The 20,778-nt window shown below is 30.6% G+C and overlaps 1 protein-coding gene across 1 annotated transcript; it reads left to right on the forward strand.

The window, feature by feature from the left end:
• Positions 1 to 3,925: 3,925 nt before the first annotated feature.
• LOC132718912 (uncharacterized) lies at positions 3,926 to 4,378 on the forward strand. Its single transcript, XM_060702611.1, has one exon. The coding sequence runs from the start codon at positions 3,926 to 3,928 to the stop codon at positions 4,376 to 4,378; it is 453 nt and encodes a 150-aa protein (XP_060558594.1).
• The last annotated feature ends 16,400 nt before the right edge of the window (positions 4,379 to 20,778 follow it).

Below are 20,778 nucleotides of genomic sequence, written 5' to 3' on the forward strand. Positions count from 1 at the left end.
GCATAATTCTGTCAAAATGCTTGATAGAGTTACCTCCTCCTGTCTACAGGTTGGGGTCATGATGGTGAACAAGTGTGCAAAAGTTTCAAAAGCCATATGTCAATGGACTTTGAAAATATTTGAACTATTACAAAAACTTTAACATAAATTCTAAGTCGAAAAAGGGGCATAATTCTGTCAAAATACTTGATAGAGTTACCTCCTCATGTCTACAGGTTGGGGTCATGATGGTGAACAAGTGTGCAAAGTTTCAAAGCCATATGTCAATGGACTTTGAAAATATTTGAACTATTACAAAAACTTTAACGTAAATTCTAAGTCGAAAAAGGGGCATAATTCTGTCAAAATGCTTGATACAGTTACCTCCTCCTGTCTACAGGTTGGGGTCATGATGGTGAACAAGTGTGCAAAGTTTCAAAGCCATATGTCAATGGACTTTGAAAATATTTGAACTATTACAAAAACTTTAACATAAGTGGTTACGCCGACGCCGACGCTCGGGTGACTGCAATAGCTCTACTTATTCTTATAGAATAGTCGAGCTAAAAAGTACACACGATTTTCAATTGACATTTGATGAAAATGAGTTTTCTTTAACATTTACATGCAAGAAACACATATCTACGCACATTATATAAATAGTTATGACATTTCATATATTAGACCTACTTCTATTACCGACCATATGTGTGTTATACCAAACACACATGTGTGTATTTCCGAACACTGCCAACTTTTAAAAAAATGTAAATCTTCACTTGAAATATAGATCGATTTATAACAATATCATTTCATTATTGTGCAAGAAATATATATTTCTTAAGTATTCACTATTGAACAATTTATTACATGTTCAAATGTGTAAATATTAAAAGATTTAAAGATCAATAACAGCCGACCATAAGATCTTAACAATATTTGTACTCAAAAGGAATTCCAGCTATACTTCTGTACTTGTACTTACTAGAGCTATTTATTTATTTATTTATCTACTTATTCATTTATTTATTTATCTTTCTATCTATTTGTAAAATGATTGGTTGAATGAAAGAATGAATGAATCAATTAACAGAAATACACATACATTGACAGACTTAACAGAAATACACATACATTGACAGACTTAACAGAAATACACATACATTGACAGACTTAACAGAAATACACATACATTGACATACTTAACAGAAATACACATACATTGACAGACTTAACAGAAATACACATACATTGACAGACTTAACAGAAATGGACATACATGGACAGACTTAAAGGAAATGAATAGAAATACACAGACCTGGACAGTCTTAACAGAAATACACATACTTAACAGAAATACACATACATTGACAGACTTAACAGAAATACACATACATTGACAGACTTGACAGAAATACACATACATTGACAGACTTAACAGAAATACACATACATTGACAGACTTAACAGAAATACACATACATGGACAGACTTAACAGAAATGGACAAACATGGACAGTCTTAAAGGAAATGAATAGAAATACACAGACCTGGACACAGTCTTAACAGAAATACACATACATGTTAATTTTAATCAATTGATTAATAATTGATAAATTATTTCATTTATTTAATAATTATTATTTTATTTATTTTTTTTTTATTTAGATGTATAAAATCTAATCTATTTTACTACTATAATTGTTTTTAGATAAATTTATAAAATAACTGTGTTGTTTTAATCATAATGTAAGAACTGTGTTCAGTAATTCACGCATGACATGCAAATAACTCAGTAAATGAATATCTAAGTGAATATCTAAGTGACATATTATGGAGTTATATGTCCCATATCACAGTATATGTAATAGTTTCACTTCTAACAAAAAACATGTGATTTATCGAAATCATGTGACCATATAACCTTATTACTTCAGGTATCTAAAATTAGAATATTTGTTACAGAGTACATACTTTGACAGTCAAGCGTCGTGTTATTTTAGTCTTGAAAATCTTTGCTTCGTCAAGGATCACGATGGAAATATAACAGATATGTCGGGAAAGGAAGTGACATCAATTATGTCACTGGCTTATTAGAGGAATATTAAGAAGGTTATGGTGAAAAGAAAATTGTGTTCGGCAATACACGCATGTTTGATAATACCCATACCCGCTCTACCGACTTCACCATACATGACTGTAGAGATGAAGAAAGTTTTCAAGATCTGCATGTAATGTTTGATACTGATATTGTAATGTTTGATACATATTTGTAATATGTTGCACACCATTATGTGTATAATATTGTAGATGACCATAATTTTAAACATTATAACAGCAAACACTGTTAACAGTTTCTGATAATATTTTCAGTTACTATTTGTGTGTTTATAATTTTAGTTTTTTTTACTAATGCGGTGAAACATAATTAGGGTTTGAAACTGATTTAGATGATAATCAACAATATTGCTTCATCTAAATATACGCATTTAGTAGTGAACATTACAATACCTATAATGAAAGGCATATATCTAAACAGCTTTAGTAAGAAAACCTTGCATCTTTAGAAGAAAATTAATATTAAACATATTTCATCTTTGTTTTTGTAGTTATTCAGTAACTCTAGATTCTAAAACTGTACTTATACAAAATTAAGAAAATCTGATTATTACTGTAAAATACAAAGGATGTATATATTTATGCTACATCTATACAAAAATGACTTGTTCAACTTGTTTGTGTAATTGAAAATTAAGTATACTAAAGCCATGTTACATTTTTTATCATATTGAACATTACAAACGGGTACATTACTGACATGTATGTATATAGATTTATTTAAAGATATGTGGACACAATTCTTTCAGAGTTGGTTATTATATATCCCTCCAAATGTAAATCATTTATTAAAAATTCCTTAATTGGGAAAAAGTGCATAGAATGTACTGAATTTTTAGTAGCGAACATTACATGCTTAGGTATCTGGCACAGGCTGTCAAAGTAATAGATAAATTCTTAGAATTTTTCATAAGAAAGATAAGTCTGGCTATAGTAGCATAAATATTTCATTGTAATTTAATGTAAATAAACATATAAATGACTTATATCACTAAGTTATTTTCAGTTAAGTCGACACTTAATTTACAAGTCGCGTACATTACTGATGCCGGTAAATTTCGGTGACAGTTCTAAAACATTTAACACATGACACATCAGTCTTTTTAAGTTGGTCATGCTTCGAAAACAGATATACATACACCTGCACAAATTATTTTTTGCCCAAATTGTATTATTTTTTTATTTTTTTTTGGTTACACTAACTCAAACACCAAAAATCCAAAATGGAGACAGTCTCGAAAGTTACATTTCCAATAGCTTCCTTTGTAACATTTTGTATCAATGTATTCTGTGTATCAAAAATTTCTCTATTATACTTTTTGCACGTTAGCTATAAAATAGCAAGTTTTTCTGCAAAGAGTATGTCCACAGTGTGCAGCGACATCAATTTCACAATTCACATGAGAATTAGTGTATAAATAGGTATACAACCCCTACAGGAAAGAAGGCAGGCCAAGATTCTCCTTCAGGCAGAGAAGTTCAAGTGTATCCCTGATAGCCCCATGAAAAGCAGACTGGCAGGATATACAAAGAACAGGCTCAAGCAAAACCAGCTTTGTCACTGAAGCCAAGAAACTGGACAGAAAGTTTGCACCAGAGCTAACAATACCTTCCACTCCTTTGAGCAGAATAAAACATACTAGACCCGTTGACAAATGACCTGTCTGGCATTAAAGTGAAACTCGACATCCCTCAGCTTGAAAGTGGTAAACAAGAATGTGAGAGTATCAAAAAGAGTCTTACGCTTGCCATGATCAACGAAGACAACCCTAAATGACAAGTGGACCCATGTCTGCACAGATGGGTCAGCCACAAGAGCAATCAAAAGATGGAGGGGTTGGTATTTCTCATTATACACCCATCAGGCCATCAAGTTACACGCCATATGGTCACTGGAAAGCACTGCAGCAACTTAAGAGCAGAGACTGAAGCACGCATGAAGGCAGTCTCCATGATCATAGACTCTACAGAAGCTGTCTCTTCAGTTGTCTTTCTCACCGACGCACGATCAGTCCTGGAAGCCCTGATCGACAACAAATCACCAGACCTAGCCAGAGCAATGAGTGACCTAAGCACCATTTGCAGCGTAGCCATACAATGGATACCAGCACACTGTGGAATGACTGGGAATGAAGAAACTGACCAATTGGTTAAATCTGGAGCACAGTCAAAGCAACCAGATGTCCAAGTCTCATACAAGGAGAAAGTCACTATCATCAAAGCAATAACAGAGCCAAGACAAGAGCCTGATGCATATCACTCTTTGAACCGGCCAGAATAAATGATGATGGTGAGACTACGTTCAGGACATAACAGACTTTACGCACACATGAACAAAAAGTACCGACTCGTTCAATCCCCAATGTGTCCGTGCGGAGAAGAAGACCAAACTACAGAGCATGTCCTCCAAAGATGTAAGCGACACGACAAGGAGCGAGCTGCGACATGGCCTCAGGAAACAATCCTCCAACAGATGCTTTATGGTGATGTTGAGGACCTGAGACGGACCACATCCTTCATCGTAGATACTGGCATAGTCGTGTAATTGCGAACGCTAGTAAGTAAGTAAGTAAAATTATAAATATCCAGCTTGAAATATAGACCAAGAGAACAGAAGCTGTACATTTCAACTACTTAAATGCAGGGCATTTTCATTCCATGGTTATTTGACAAACTGTCATAGATCTCCAAGTTTTCAAGTATATCAATTTTTAGAGAATAAAGTCTTACAAATTTGTAAAAAAAATGTTGGATTGTTTGGTATTATTGGTAATATCATGCCAATCAATATACATGTATGTATATTATATTAAGCTTAAAGTTAGTCATATTTCTAGCAGACAAGTTTATCAAAATGAGTCAGTTAAATACAAGTTTATATCTTCAAGAAGGATTTTTGACAGAACAGAAGCAAAATGTTCTCTTATAGAATACTGTGAAATCATTTGTATTCGTGGGCATGAAATTTCGTGGTTTTATCAAAACAGGCATTTTCGTGGGTTCTTAAATTCGTGGATTTTCATTTTCTTGTAAAAAAAAAAATAAGTAATGGAAAGTAATCTTTCACTTAATCACTGCGCTGTTTTACTTACCCAGTGTATATAACACAGCTCTTGTCAACAAATTTAATCCTGGCCTCTGGCAGTAACACAATTACTGCCGATAATTGACTGCAATTAACACCTTTGTGTGACATGATATGCAGCTCCATTATATGCCCCTATAATTCGCCAATGTAAACATCACATAAATTTATACGACATCTGCCAATTTTTAACGCAGCAGTAAAAAAAGTTAACACCCCGAATTAGTCCAAAACTAACACACACTAACAGCACATCGACTGTGTAAATTTATATGCATATAAATTAATACCAGTAAATGGCTCAATACAGTTACATACATGTATGTGTGCATCTAGTGTAAAGACGGACGGCTTCTTTTGATATTTTCGGAATAGCAAGGTGACACACTAAAACATATTGAAAAAATATATTTAAATGGATCATATAAACACTAGTCGTTAAAAGTTTTATCGGGGATAATTAATGCACTTGGTTCCCATATTTACTCGATTATGTCACGTATTCTGGCTAACACAATCAAGTAGCCTACAACGATCAAGTAGTCCCCTGATGTTTACATGCGAAGAACATTTGTGACAGCAAACTGAAGACATACAATCGATTTTTCTTTCAAGTTTCTTAAATATTGCAAAATTAAACTATTTATGGATTTAATTTGTCACTGACCTGATTAGAATATACATTCATACCACAAATATCGGCCGGAAAAGCGCAGACGCATGTTGAGACATATGGAACAGAGACATGGTAAAAAGCGTTTTTTGGGATAAAATTTCGTCGGGTCTAAAATTCGTGGATTGACCTATCCACGAAAACCACGAAAATTCGTGCCCCACGAATAATGATGATTTCACAGTATATCACAAACCTATGCAAGATCAAAGCAATGGAGAAGGAAATGTTAAACATTGAAATATTCTCCAATTCAATATCAATTAAGAACTACATGATCACAATGATTTTGGTGAAGACAGGGGTTGATATGATGAAGTTTGTTGGATCCGGCCTTGTCCTAATCTGATTTCCATTTAGATAGTATTTGATTACTAATAAAGTATGATTTTAATTTTGGTAAAAATATATCTACTGGCTGAGAATTTTATGATTCAAAATCACAGTTCAAATCCTTTGTTTTTGTAGATATTCTTTATTAACTGAAGTTACAGCCTGTGACATCATCTTAGCTAAAATTTTGCATTATAATTTAACTGCAAGAGACTAAAATCTTTATGCATACATAAATTGTATGTTCCCACTTGTATGACAATTCTAAATTAAAATGTTTTTTGTTTATTTAAGCACCAACAAAACCTTAAAATATACAACATAGCTATGGTCAACATCAACTAAAACTTAAAGCACTCTGTAATTTGAAAAAATGTGAAACGATCAGAAATGAATGAAATAAATATTTAACCCAAAAATGAAAATCTTTTTAATGAGGGTATGTATAACCTTAGTAATTATGTTTGTTTGAAACTACACATTTGATGAAAGGTAAAAATATTAGATGGAAACTCAAATATATGCAATACATAATTTGGCACATATCATTTTAACAATAATTATTTATTTACTATGGTAAGTAATATGAGAGGAACACATGACAACATTGGAACAAGCTAAAAAAAAATATTAAAAACCTACTAGTTTTGGGTATGCACTACCCTTTTTCAAGCTAATAATAATTTAGGATTTGAAAAATTATACTTGCTGTGAATTCTAATGCTACCATTGTTTCAAAAGATAACAAACAAATCAAATAGCTGCATACATTTTGTATTTTAATGCTATTGTTTTATTCATTAGAAATAAGAAATAAATTGTTGCTTATAACTTTTTTAAGTATTGTTTGAAAAAAAAGCTGCAAGTTTTTGAGCAATTGTATTAATAATGTTGCTTTATATTTTTATGCTATCGTTTTTTAAAGTTACTAAATAATATTATTAAAAAGGTCTTTTAATGCTACCTTTCTTCCAAAAGATGAACAATAAATAAATAAGCTTTATGTTTCAATGCTACTGTTTCTAATACAAATAAAAACAAAACTGCAGAACTTCTTTATTTTGTATGTTCTTCTTTTACTTTAAGAAATAAGATATTTAACAGTAATATTTAATAGGACATAAAAATTTAAAGTTTACATAAATTGGATACATTAAGTTCTTCTAACAAAATCAAACTTGTTTTTTCATTTATATGATATGACAAACGTTAGAATTCACAGTAATGGACATAACTTACAATCATGGCCGAGTCACCATTCACAACACATGATTACTGGTGTTGTAAAGACAATCAAAGCCTTTCTTGGCCTGGCACATTCCAATTTTGCTAATGATGGGAGAACCTCTCCACCATTGCTGGAAAAATGCCCATCTTGATCTTTTGCCACCTTTCCTGAATCCATGTATTCGGGCGCCATACATGTTAACTTTCTGTTAACCGACTACTGTTTTATTCCAAGTTATATCCATTGTGGTGCATTCTTTTGTCTGATAAGGATTGATACACAAATTTAAGCTGGTATAGTTGAATTTTTATGCTGTCTATCAAGTATCATCTTGGTATAGGGAAAAGCAAATTTTTAGCAGGGTAACACTGGGCTTGAACTGATACAGCAGCTCCATACAAATTCTATAATGGGGTGAATTTTTGACCATATTTAATTTTCAAATCTTTTAAGGGGCAGAACAGGGATTCTTAAGGGACTATAAAAAATAAAAACATGAATATCTGACCTGAAAGTGTGACCTATACCTTCAGTAAACACAGTTGCAGATTTTATTCTGCACATTATTTCAAGTTAACATTTGACAGAGTTTCATTCACCACAAAGGGTATAGGAGATATGGAGTGATCATGAAAAATGTTATGGAGAGACATTCACATAAACAGATGAACTTATAGACAGACAGACATTCCTATAATCCTCACCTGTCAGGGGACGGGGGATCATAAAGTGTTGAAAATTTACCCCTATGCAATTTATCCATAGAGTATTAGCCAGACTCTTGACTTTTGTATCCAATTATGTCATTGAAGTCAAAATTACATGTCACTAGGTATGCCATAAGACAATTTTGAAACCAAACAAGTGAAAATTTAATTAGGTAATTTTATGTTGCATGTTTAAAGAGAAATTTTGAAGTCATAGAGGTGAAAAAATTATCTCTATGAAGTTGCCAAAAATGTCAAACCTAAAATATTTTTATATGTATTTCAGATATAAAAAAATGCAGCAAGTTATATATAAGCCACATAAAAAGAAAAAGTTCATCTCAAAAATTGAATGTGAAATTTTGAAGTCATAGAGATAAAAAATGATCTCCATGAAATTTCCAAAAATTTCAAACCTATTATTTTTATATGTATTGCAGAAAAAAAATTCAGCAAGTTATATATTAGCCACATAAAAAGAAAAAGTTCAACTCAAAAATTGTATGAGAAATTTTGAAGTCATAGAGGTGAAAAACTTACCTCTATGAAGTTGCCAAAAATGTCAACCCTAAAATATTTTTTTATTTAACATTAAAGCCATGAAAAAGGAAGAAAAAAACTCAACTAAAAAACAAGAAATGTCAAACGGCACATATGCCCCCTTTCTAGCCCACATTATTGGAAATTTTGTTATAGAAACTTGCCATGAAAAAAAAACATGGAAGTGTTCAATTATGGAAAAAAGAAAAATAATAAAGACTTTGTGATAAATAGTTTTCAAGATAATGAGGAATTTAAGGCCCCTGTGACCCTGACCTTTGAACTAGTGACCCAAAACCAATAGGGGTTATCTAATAGTTATGACAAATCAATATTAGAAATATGAAAAATTTGTGATAAATAGTTTTCAAGATAATAAGCAGAAACCATTCTGACATTTGATTGACCTTGTGACCTTGACCTTTGATCTAGTGACCCCAAAAGCAATACAGATCATCTGTTGTTTATGACCAATCACTATGTGAAATATGAAGACTTTGTGATGAATACTTTTCAAGAAAATCAGCGGAAACTATGTGGTCTACCGACAGACAGACAGACAGACATTAGCAAAACAATATACCCACTCTTCTTCGAAGGGGGGCATAATTATATGTTGCATGTTTAAAGAGAAATTTTCAAGTCAGAGGTGAAAAAATTACCTCTATGAAGTTGCCAAAATTGTCAAACCTAAAATATTTTTATACGTATTGCAGAAAAGAAATGCAGCAAGTTATATATAAGCCACATAAAAAGGAAAAATTCAACTCAAAAATTGTATAAGAAATTTTGAAGTCATAGAGGTGAAAAAATTACCTCTATGAAAATGCCAAAAATGTCAAACCTAAAATATTTTTATACGTATTGCAGAAAAGAAATGCAGCAAGTTATTTATTAGCCACATAAAAAGAAAAAATTCAACTCAAAAATTGTATGTGAAATTTTGAAGTCATAGAGGTGAAAAAATTACCTCTATGAAGTTGCCAAAATTGTCAACCCTAAAATATCATTTTATTTAAAATTAAAGCCACAAAAAAGGAAGAAAAAAACTCAACTAAAAACAAGAAATGTCAAACGGCACATATGCCCCTTTTCTAGCCCACATTATTGGAAATTTTGTTATAGAAACTTGCGATAAATGGATACATGGAAGTGTTCAATTCTGGGAAAAAGAAAAATAATGAAGACTTTGTGATAAATAGTTTTCAAGATAATGGGACATTTAAGGCCCCTGTGACCCTGACCTTTGAACTAGTGACCCAAAACCAATAGGGGTCATCTAATAGTTATGACAAATCAATATTAGAAATATGAAAAATTTGTGATAAATAGTTTTCAAGATAATAAGCAGAAACCATTCTGACATTTGATTGACCTTGTGACCTTGACCTTTGATCTAGTGACCCCAAAAGCAATACAGATCATCTGTTGTTTATGACCAATCACTATGTGAAATATGAAGACTTTGTGATGAATACTTTTCAAGATAATCAGTGGAAACTATGTGGTCTACCGACAGACAGACAGACAGACATTAGCAAAACAATATACCCACTCTTCTTCGAAGGGGGGCATAATTATATGTTGCATGTTTAAAGAGAAATTTTCAAGTCAGAGGTGAAAAAATTACCTCTATGAAGTTGCCAAAAATGTCAAACCTTAAATATTTTTATATGTATTGCAGAAAAGAAATGCAGCAAGTTATATATAAGTCACATAAAAAGAAAAAATTCAACTCAAAAATTGTATAAGAAATTTTGAAGTCATAGAGGTGAAAAAATTACCTCTATGAAAATGCCAAAAATGTCAAACCTAAAATATTTTTATACGTATTGCAGAAAAGAAATGCAGCAAGTTATTTATTAGCCACATAAAAAGAAAAAATTCAACTCAAAAATTGTATGTGAAATTTTGAAGTCATAGAGGTGAAAAATTTACCTCTATGAAGTTGCCAAAATTGTCAACCCTAAAATATTTTTTTATTTAACATTAAAGCCACAAAAAAGGAACAAAAAAACTCAACTAAAAAACAAGAAATGTCAAACAGCACATATGCCCCTTTTCTAGCCCACATTATTGGAAATTTTGTTATAGAAACTTGCGACAAATGGATACATGGAAGTGTTCAATTATGGGAAAAAAAAAGAAATGAAGACTTTGTGATAAATAATTTTCAAAATAATGTAACATTGAAGGCCCCTGTGTCCCTAACCTTTGAACTAGTGACCCAAAACCAATAAGGGTCATCTAATAGTTATGACAAATCAATATTAGAAATGTGAAAAAATTCCCAAAAATGTCAAACCTTAAATATTTTTATATGTATTGCAGAAAAGAAATGCAGCACAACATTTAAGCCACAAAAAAGGAAGAAAAAAAACTCAATTGAAAAGTTATATGTTGCATGTTTAAAGAGAAATTTTGAAGTCATAGAGGTGAAAAAATTACCTCCATGAAATTTCCAAAAAAGTCAACCCTAAAAATTTTCCTAAAAATAGTTTAATATGTATTTCAAGCAGCTCAAACAATAGCTCCATGAGAGCTATAAATAAACCACTTACAAATATAATATATGTTTGGGTTATTTACCCTCGCCACCTGATAAACCAAAGGGGCGAGCACAAACATCATTTTATATACTTGTTTTATATGGATATTGAATTTCTGCTGTAAAGGTATATATCAGCCATGTGTCTATGTGTGTTCCATAATTCTTAACCCACCAATGTCACAAAATATACCTACATATAATGGGTTAGGAATAAGATGGGATAACATCCCATACAAAAGTCAATTTAAGCAATATTATAAAGCTTAATTGTTAATCAAGGTATAAGCTTATACAAAGAAAGAAAGACAATTAAGATGTTCTAGAAACAATATCTGTCACTGGTGTTTTCCCAAAGTAAAAACAATTTATTAACATAAATGGAATTAATGAAATCATTATCCTGTTCTACTGTAAAATCACAAAAGAAAATTATATATTATATTAAAATTTAAAATGTTTTGTTTTTCAAAATTGTAGCGTTGATATGTATCTGACAAAAGGCTTCATAGTAAATACCGAGAAAATAATTCCAAAAACATCATAAAAATATAAATTAAATATATACTTAATATAATCAAAATTTTTCCCATTTTTACATACTTTATATAATTTTTTTTATTTTGATTACATAAAAATTTGTATAAGAAATGGGATTGACACACATAAACAGGTAACTAACCCAAACACACAAATCTTTTTGTTTATATCACTTTGTTTTAAATTCTCATATATTATATAGTAAAACAAGAGAGCTAAAATGGCCCTAAATTGCTCACATGAGAATCATTGCTTTTGTAGAGGGTTATCTAAAAATAAGAGAGGCTATGGCCTTTATTATTGCATATAATTTCAGTTCCATAATATTTTCATCTTCATTAAAAAACAATTATACCAAAAATTCAAACAAACTTTTTGCATATTGAGACAACAACCATCTATATAAATAGGCTATAAATATGCTTATGATTGATAAATGGTTTTCCTTTTTGGTATTTCAATGTTCAAATTAATAACAAATATTTATGATAAAAAGAAGGCATAAATCTAATAAGAAACATTGTTGTATCATTCTGTTTACAACATCTATCAATGTCAACATAGCATTTAAGAGGTACACTAGGCACACATTTAAATAATATTATTTGAATTTAAAATTGTCATATTTGGTGAAAACATACTGCATAGCATTAAACACATCATGTGCAGATACATTTACAATAAAAAGCTTTCATTTAAACATTAGCTTGACTTTTGTTGGTGTAAGACTAAATTTGACCTTGACTCATAAATGACCTTGACCTTGAAAGTCAAATTTTTAGTTTTGCTCGAGTTTTTGCTATAACTGTAATTAATGAATGGATTGTTTTCATACTTGGAAACATAAACTCTAAGGACAAGACCTTCAAGAAGAACAAACTGATTTGACTTTGACTTCTAAATGACTTTGATCTTGAAAGTTTTGCTAAAATAGATTGTAACTTTGTTATACATGGATGGATTGGATTCACTCTTAGGCAAAACAAAATTTATGACAAATATTGAATTATTAAGTTTGCCATTAACCTTATGATAACCTTTACACATGCCTGTCATGGATGAACCATTGGATTTTGCTTAGATTGTAATTGCAATAACTGTTATCTATTTATAATTTTGGTTCATATCTTGACAAAACAACACTTCTGAATCAACCAACATGTTGAATTCTAGATTGACCTTAATATACTTTAAAATGATATTGACTGTTAAGGTTAGATTGTGTCGAAGCATGTACAGGAAATGGGATGGAGTCAACCTAAATATAAGGGATGTTTACAGGTTTCCGAAAATGGGATAAAGTCAACCTAAATTGTAGAGACATTAGAGGTAAAGGACAACCAAAATGACATAAAGTCAACTCATATATTACAGATATGTACAAGCAGAGGGTATGGCATAAATCAATCTAGATGTTACAGATATTTATGGTAAAGGAAATGGCGTATAGTCAACCTAAGCGTTATGAGTTATGTATATGTAAAAGAAATTACATTGAGTCAATCCAAATGTTAATGGTGTTGTGTGTATAGGAACAGGAAGTGACAAAGTCATCATAATTGTTAGATATCTACAGGTATAGTACAAGACATTAAGTCAACCTAAATGTATGAGCTTTGTACAGGAACATGAAATGGCATGAATTCAACCAAAATGTTGAACAACAATGAGGTCAATCTTAATGTTAGCCAAATGTGCAGGCACAGGAAATGGATAAAGTCAACCCAAATGATAGAGATGTGTATTGTATAGAAACTTGTATAGTCAACCACGAAATTGGGAGATGTGTTCAGGTACGGGAAATGGCAGGAAGTCAACCCAAATTTCAGGGATGTATACAGGTACAGGGAGAGGCATGAAGTCAAACTAAATGTAAGAAATGTGGACAGCATAACATTAACCATAATGTAAGATTTGTGTATGCCATTAAGTCAACCTAAATGTTAAGAATGCTAACAGTAAAGTGCATGAAGTTACTCTTATTGTAAGCCTAAAGTTCAGGTACAGGAAATGGTTTAAAATCAATTGAAATGTTAAGAGAAATGTACATATAAAGCAAATGGCATAAAGTTAACCTTAATGTTCAGGGTGTAAATGGTATGATGTCAATTTTACGGGGGTCAACCTAAATCTTAGAGATATGTACATGTGCAGGAAGTGGCAGGTCAACCAAAATGTTGGGAGATGTGTACTAAGGTACAGATGCAGTAAATGGCATGATGGTGATTTAAAGACGTTTTCGGTAGTTTTTGTGCTTATCGTAATGCGCTTCCAAGAAAGATAATCATGGATAATTACTCTTCAATAAAAGAAGGTAGTTGAATAGTACTCTGATAACTGTTTAAAGATCCTGTATGTTGTAATTGAGGTTGCATACCACATTTAAATGAAATTATATATATGTTTATAATTATGCTTATAAAACAATTTTTAAACATCAATCATTAATCATTAAAATATATGCATTCATTTCTTATTGAAAAATTTGACTTAGACTTTATAGAATATAAATTTTTTATTACCTCTCTTTATTTACATGAAATTTTAAATTCAGTAATATCTTTATAAATAATGCTTTTGGAACTTACAAAATTGATAAATCTTAATTTGAGCATCATATTTATTATATAAAACCATAAAAAATATATGTTACATGATCTTTAAATTTTGGCTACAAACAAATAATGAGTAATTAATACAGAATACATATTTCTCCATGTTCAGAAGGAGATCAGTTCAAAAGAATAAGAGGGCCAATTAGACAACATCAGATAAAGGATTTCTCCTAGCATTAGTACGACAACATTGATGATGATTCTGTGCGCGTTACCCCATCCACTTGTGGTATAGTGACGAAAGTATGTCTCCACTTGATTACTGGCAGACAAGTGGGCAAAGAAGTTTAAAATGATATATCCACTTTCACCATCAAGTATTTTCAAGTTCAGATGTGTGCAAGTTCTTGTCTTGTGCCACCATAGCCGACATGTGCATGACCAATTCAACAATGTATTTTAGAACTGTCCAACTTACCACCAGTGTATTTCAAAGGAACAGTATTGAGAGAGGAGGACTTTGGAATCCCATACTTATTTTGATGCTTGGTTTTAACTAATAGAGTTTAAACAAACTAATTGAGCTACATGGTCAAGCATTTAATTCTGCTGAATAACGCTGCAGTTTTGTGTCTATCTGACTGCTCGTTCATAAAAAGAAAATTAAAAGAAATTATCTATGTCTGTCTGATCATTTTTATTCTTTTACTAGTAGCTCTATTGTATTTATTTATTTATTTATCTTTCTATTTATTTGTTAAATAATTAGTTGAATGAAAGAATGAATGAATCAATTAATAGAAATACACTTACATGGACAGACTTTTGAGAAATGCACAGACATAGACAGACTTAACAAAAATACACATACATGGACAGTCTTAAGGAAATACAAAGAAATACTTAACAGATTTTAATACACAGACTTAACAGAAATACACATACATTGACAGACTTAACAGAAATACACATACATGGACATACTTAACAGAAATACACATACATTGACAGACTTAACAGAAATACACATACATTGACAGACTTAACAGAAATACACATACATGGACAGTCTTAAGGAAATACAAAGAAATACAAAGAAATACTTAACAGATTTTAATACACAGACTTACCAGAAATACACATACATGGGCATACTTAACAGAAATACACATACATGGACAAACTTAACAGAAAAACACATACATGGGCATACTTAACAGAAATACGCATATGTTGACAGACTTAACAGTATGGACATACATGGACAGTTTTAACGGAAATAAACAGAAATACACAGACCTGGACAGTCTTAACAGAAATATTTATACATGTTTATTTCAATCAATTGATTAATAATTGATAAATTATTTTGTTTATTTATTAATTATTATTTTATCTATTTATTTATTTATTTAGATGTATAAAATTATCTATTTTACTACTATATTTGTATTTAGATAAAATTATAATATTAATCATTGTAAGCACTGTGTTTGGTAATTCACACATGACAAAATTTAACTGCTTGTAACCTCTTGTTGTATCAAAGTTATGTCCCAGGCAAGAAAAGCCGATGGACAGACTGACAGATGGACAAGGCGGTGACTTATATGCTTCCCCCCCCCACTAAGTTATTTTCACTTAAATTACAAACCGCGTATATTACGGATGCTGGTACATTTTGGAGACAGTTCTAAAAACATTCTACACATGACACATGACACATATCAGTCTTTTTAAGTTGGTCAAGTTTCGGAAACAGATAAGAAGATATACATACACCTGCACAAATTAATTTTTTGCTAAAATTGTATAGTTTTTATTTTTTGTTACACTAGCTCAAACACCAATAATTCAAAATGGCGACAGTCTCGAACATTATATTTCCAATAGCTTCCTTCGTAACATTTTGGTTTGTTTGTTTCATTTTACGCCTTTTCTCAACAGTATTTCAGTCATATAGGCGGGTAGTTTCCTAACCATCGTTCCTGGAGAGTTACACCAGTACTAGACTACCTTCCTCCTTGCTAAACTACCAAAGCATCTCCGGGGGATCGGACTCATGCCAGAGAGGTAACTGGATTAGAAGTCATCGACTCTAACCCCTCGACCACGGATGCTGTTAAAACATTTTGGTACTGAATGTGTTATCCATGTATTCTATGTGTTGTAAAGTTGAATTCCAACTACAACAGGTTATATAATCATTACATAATATTGTATAATATTACTCAAAAAGTAAATCATATAAAATCTTCATACATATTTTTCAAAAAATATTATAGGTTTAAACTTTAATTTAGATTTAAGTTTATTTTAAAGTTTAATAATATCAAACATGTTTTGTTTTCTTATCATTCACTAGCATAATGTTGATAATAATTGTAGTGAGTGACTTTGTAAAACTTAATGATACACTTTTTAACATTAACTTAGCATGGCCTATGCCTCTTTATATACAATATATGGAGAATGGTTCTACTTTCACTTATACTGGATTTTAAACTTAGCGAGTTATTTATTTATATTGTTTATTTAGCATTTATATATCTTTGTTTATAAATATGTTTAGTTTCTTACGAGTCATACATGTGAACTTTTTTTCTATAATCAAGTGGGAGATTTTTCTTCAAAAATTGGGAGATTTTAGAATTTTTAATAAACAAAGAAAAAAGTTCTGACATCAAAAAGGGGGAGATATCTTTTATTTGTGAAAATACCCTTTATTTTAAGAAAAATCTTTGAAACTATGGTTGCAGAAAGTGGGAGTCTCCCGCTGACAGTCGGAGAGTTCACATGTATGAGTAGTATTTTGATTCTTTTAATTACTTTGTAATACTTAGTCATTATTATCATCTTTTGTAGAAAATGTTAATATTGTTTCATGTTAAACTTTTCCAGGAATCATAATCTATTTTTATAAGCCTCAAGCATTTGTAAAGTAATTTCTGGTTGGCTGTTTGCAGACCAATCAGATAAGTTGTTACATACAGTACCGCCTGTAGGTAGATGCTAGCTCCCTCTGGGATTCAGAAGTTCATTTAACCAGGCATCTCAGAAAGTTTTGACATTCTGCTGCAAATTTTTGTAGAAGTAACATCTCTTAAAGCTCTCTAAGGTTAATTTATTATTTAATATATTTTAGGCACTTTGGCACTGAAGTTAAAACCTTAGAGATTGTCTAAATTCACAAAACTTTTTTTGATAAATTTGTGAGTTATTTTAGTAATTATTTTTTACAGAATTAAGTAAGATTAATAAGTTAAGTTAATATCATTTCTTTGTTTTAAGTGGTAGCCATCTTGAATTATTAGAGATTTATTTTTGTTGATATCAGATTAAAACAGGGCTTGCTCCTATTCAGAATTATTAGTTTAATAGCACAGAATCAATGAAGTTATTTTTCATATTTTTTTATTTATAACAGTTTTAACAACTTTCAACTGGTTTAAATCTTTCATTCACTAGTTTATTTTGATTATTATATTTTTGACTAAATAAGAACAGTTTATTTTAAAGTACTTATTGTCAACTTGTTTAGCTTTAAGTAACTTTTAGTTAAGTGTAAATAAAAACTTAGTTAGTTAAAAATTTAGTTGATTTAAATTTACTCAACATTTGTGTTTTAATTCCCTTTGCATTCAAAATGTGGTGTCATCCTGACGATTAAATTTTTCCATTAAAGAGTACTCCTGAGCAAACTCAGAACATCAAAAAGTAAATATTAGGAAATAAGTAACTAAATTCTCTGTATAGAAAACAAAAAGCTTTTAATTTTTAACAACACACAATTAATGGTGCCAAGTGGGATAGAGGCCTGCTTCTATTTTAAGAAACACCTAATAACATATTGTTCAACACCACAACATATGTATAAAAAATTCTCTTTTATACTTTTTGCATGTTAGCTATGAAATAGCAAGTTTTTCTGCAATGAGTATGTCCATAGTGTGCAGCGACATCGATTTCACAATTCGCATGAGAATTAGTGTATAAATATCCAGCTTGAAATATAGACCAAATGTACAGAAGCTGTACAGTTCAACTACTTCATTTCAGGGCATTTTCATTCCATGGTTATTCGACAAATTGTCATAGATTTAAGTTTTCAAGTAAATCAATTTTTAGAGAATAAAGACTTACAAATTTGTAAAAAAAATGTTGGATTGTTTGGTATTATTGGTTATATCATGCCAAACAATATAAATGTATGTATATTATATTAAGCTTTAAAAGTTAGTCAAATTCTAGCAGACAAGTTTATCAAAATGAGTCAGTTAAATACAAGTTTATATCTTCAAGAAGGATTTTTGACGGAACAGAAGCAAACTATTCTCTTATAGAATATATCACAAAAGATCATGGCAATGGAGAAGAAATTGTTCAACAGTGAAATATTCTCCAATTCACTATCAATTAAGAACTACATGATCACAATGATTTTGGTGATTTATCAAGACAGGGGTTGATATGATGAAGTTTGTTAAATCCGGCCTTGTCCTAATCTGATTTCCATTTAGATAATATTTGATTACTAATAAAGTATGATTTTAATTTTGGTAAAAATATATCTACTGGCTGAGAATTTTATGATTCAAAATCACAGTTCAAATCCTTTGTTTTTGTAGATATTCTTTATTAACTGAAGTTACAGCCTGTGACATCATCTTAGCTAAAATTTTGCATAATATAATTTAACTAGAGACTAAAATCTTTATGCATACATAAATTGTATGTTCCCACTTATATGACAATTCTAAATTAAAATGTTTTTTGTTTTTTTAAGCACCACCAAAACCTTAAAATATACAACATAGCTATGGTCAACATCAACTAAAACTTAAAGCACTCTGTAATTTGAAAAAAATGTGAAACGATCAGAAATGAATGAAATAAATATTTAACCCAAACATGAAAATCTTTTTAATGAGGGTATGTATAACCTATAATTATGTTTGTCTGAAACTACACATTTGATGAAAGGTAAAAATATTAGATGGAAACTCAAATATATGCAATACATAATTTGGCATATAGCATTTTAACAATAATTATTTATTTACTATGGTAAGTAATATGTGAGGAACACATGACAACATTGGAACAACCTAAAAAAATTATAAAAAACCTACTAGTTTTGGGTATGCATTACCCTTTTTCAAGTTAATATTAATTTAGGATTTGAAAAATTATACTTGCTGTAAATTCCAAATTGCTACCATTAATGTTTTAAAAAGTTACAATTTTACAAATCAAATAGCTGCATACATTTTGTATTCTAATGCTTTGAAATAAAAAAAAAATATTGCTTTACTTTTTAAGTATTGTTTGAAAAAAAAAGCTGCAAGTTTTTGAGAAACTGTATTAATAATGTTGCTTTATATCATTTATGTATCGTTTTTTTAAGGTTACTAAATATATTAATAAAAGGTCTTTTAATGCTACCATTCTTTCAAAAGATGAACAATAAATAACTAGAGCCTTTCTTGGCCTGGCACATTCCAATTTTGCTAATGATGGGAGAACCTCTCCACCATTGCTGGAAAAATGCCCATCTTGATCTTTAGCCACCTTTCCTGAATCCATGTATTCGGGCGCCATACATGTTAACTTTCTGTTAACCGACTACTGTTTTATTCCAAGTTATATCCATTGTGGTGCATTCTTTTGTCTGATAAGGATTGATACACAAATTTAAGCTGGTATAGTTGAATTTTTATGCTGTCTATCAAGTATCATCTTGGTATAGGGAAAAGCAAATTTTTAACAGGGTAACACTGGGCTTGAACTGATACAGCAGCTCCATACAAATTCTTAAATGGGGTGAATTTTTGACCATATTTAATTTTCAAATCTTTTAAGGGGCAGAACAGGGATTCTTAAGGGACTATAAAAAATAAAAACATGAATATCTGACCTGAAAGTGTGACCTATACCTTCAGTAAACACAGTTGCAGATTTTATTCTGCACATTATTTCAAGTTAACATTTGACAGAGTTTCATTCACCACAAAGGGTATAGGAGATATGGAGTGATCATGAAAAATGTTATGGAGAGACGTTCACATACACAGATGAACTTATAGACAGACAGACATTCCTATAATCTTCACCTGTCTTGGGATGGGGATCATATAAAGTGTTGAAAATTTACCCCTATGCAATTTATCCATAGAGTATTAGCCAGACTCAACTTTTGTATCCAATTATGTCATTGAAGTCAAAATTACATGTCACAAGGTATGCCATAAGACAATTTTGAAACCAAACAAGTGAAAATTTAATTAGGTAATTATATGTTGCATGTTTAAAGCAAAATTTTGAAGTCATAGAGGTGAAAAAATTACCTCTATGAAGTTGCCAAAAATGTCAACCTGTAAAATATTTTTATATGTATTTCAGATATAAAAAAAATGCAGCAAGTTATATATAAGCCACATAAAAAGAAAAAGTTCATCTCAAAAATTGAAGT

The sequence above is a fragment of the Ruditapes philippinarum genome, unplaced genomic scaffold (assembly GCF_026571515.1).
Source record: "Ruditapes philippinarum isolate M1 unplaced genomic scaffold, ASM2657151v2 ctg7044_1_1_1_1, whole genome shotgun sequence".
NCBI lineage: Eukaryota > Metazoa > Mollusca > Bivalvia > Venerida > Veneridae > Ruditapes > Ruditapes philippinarum.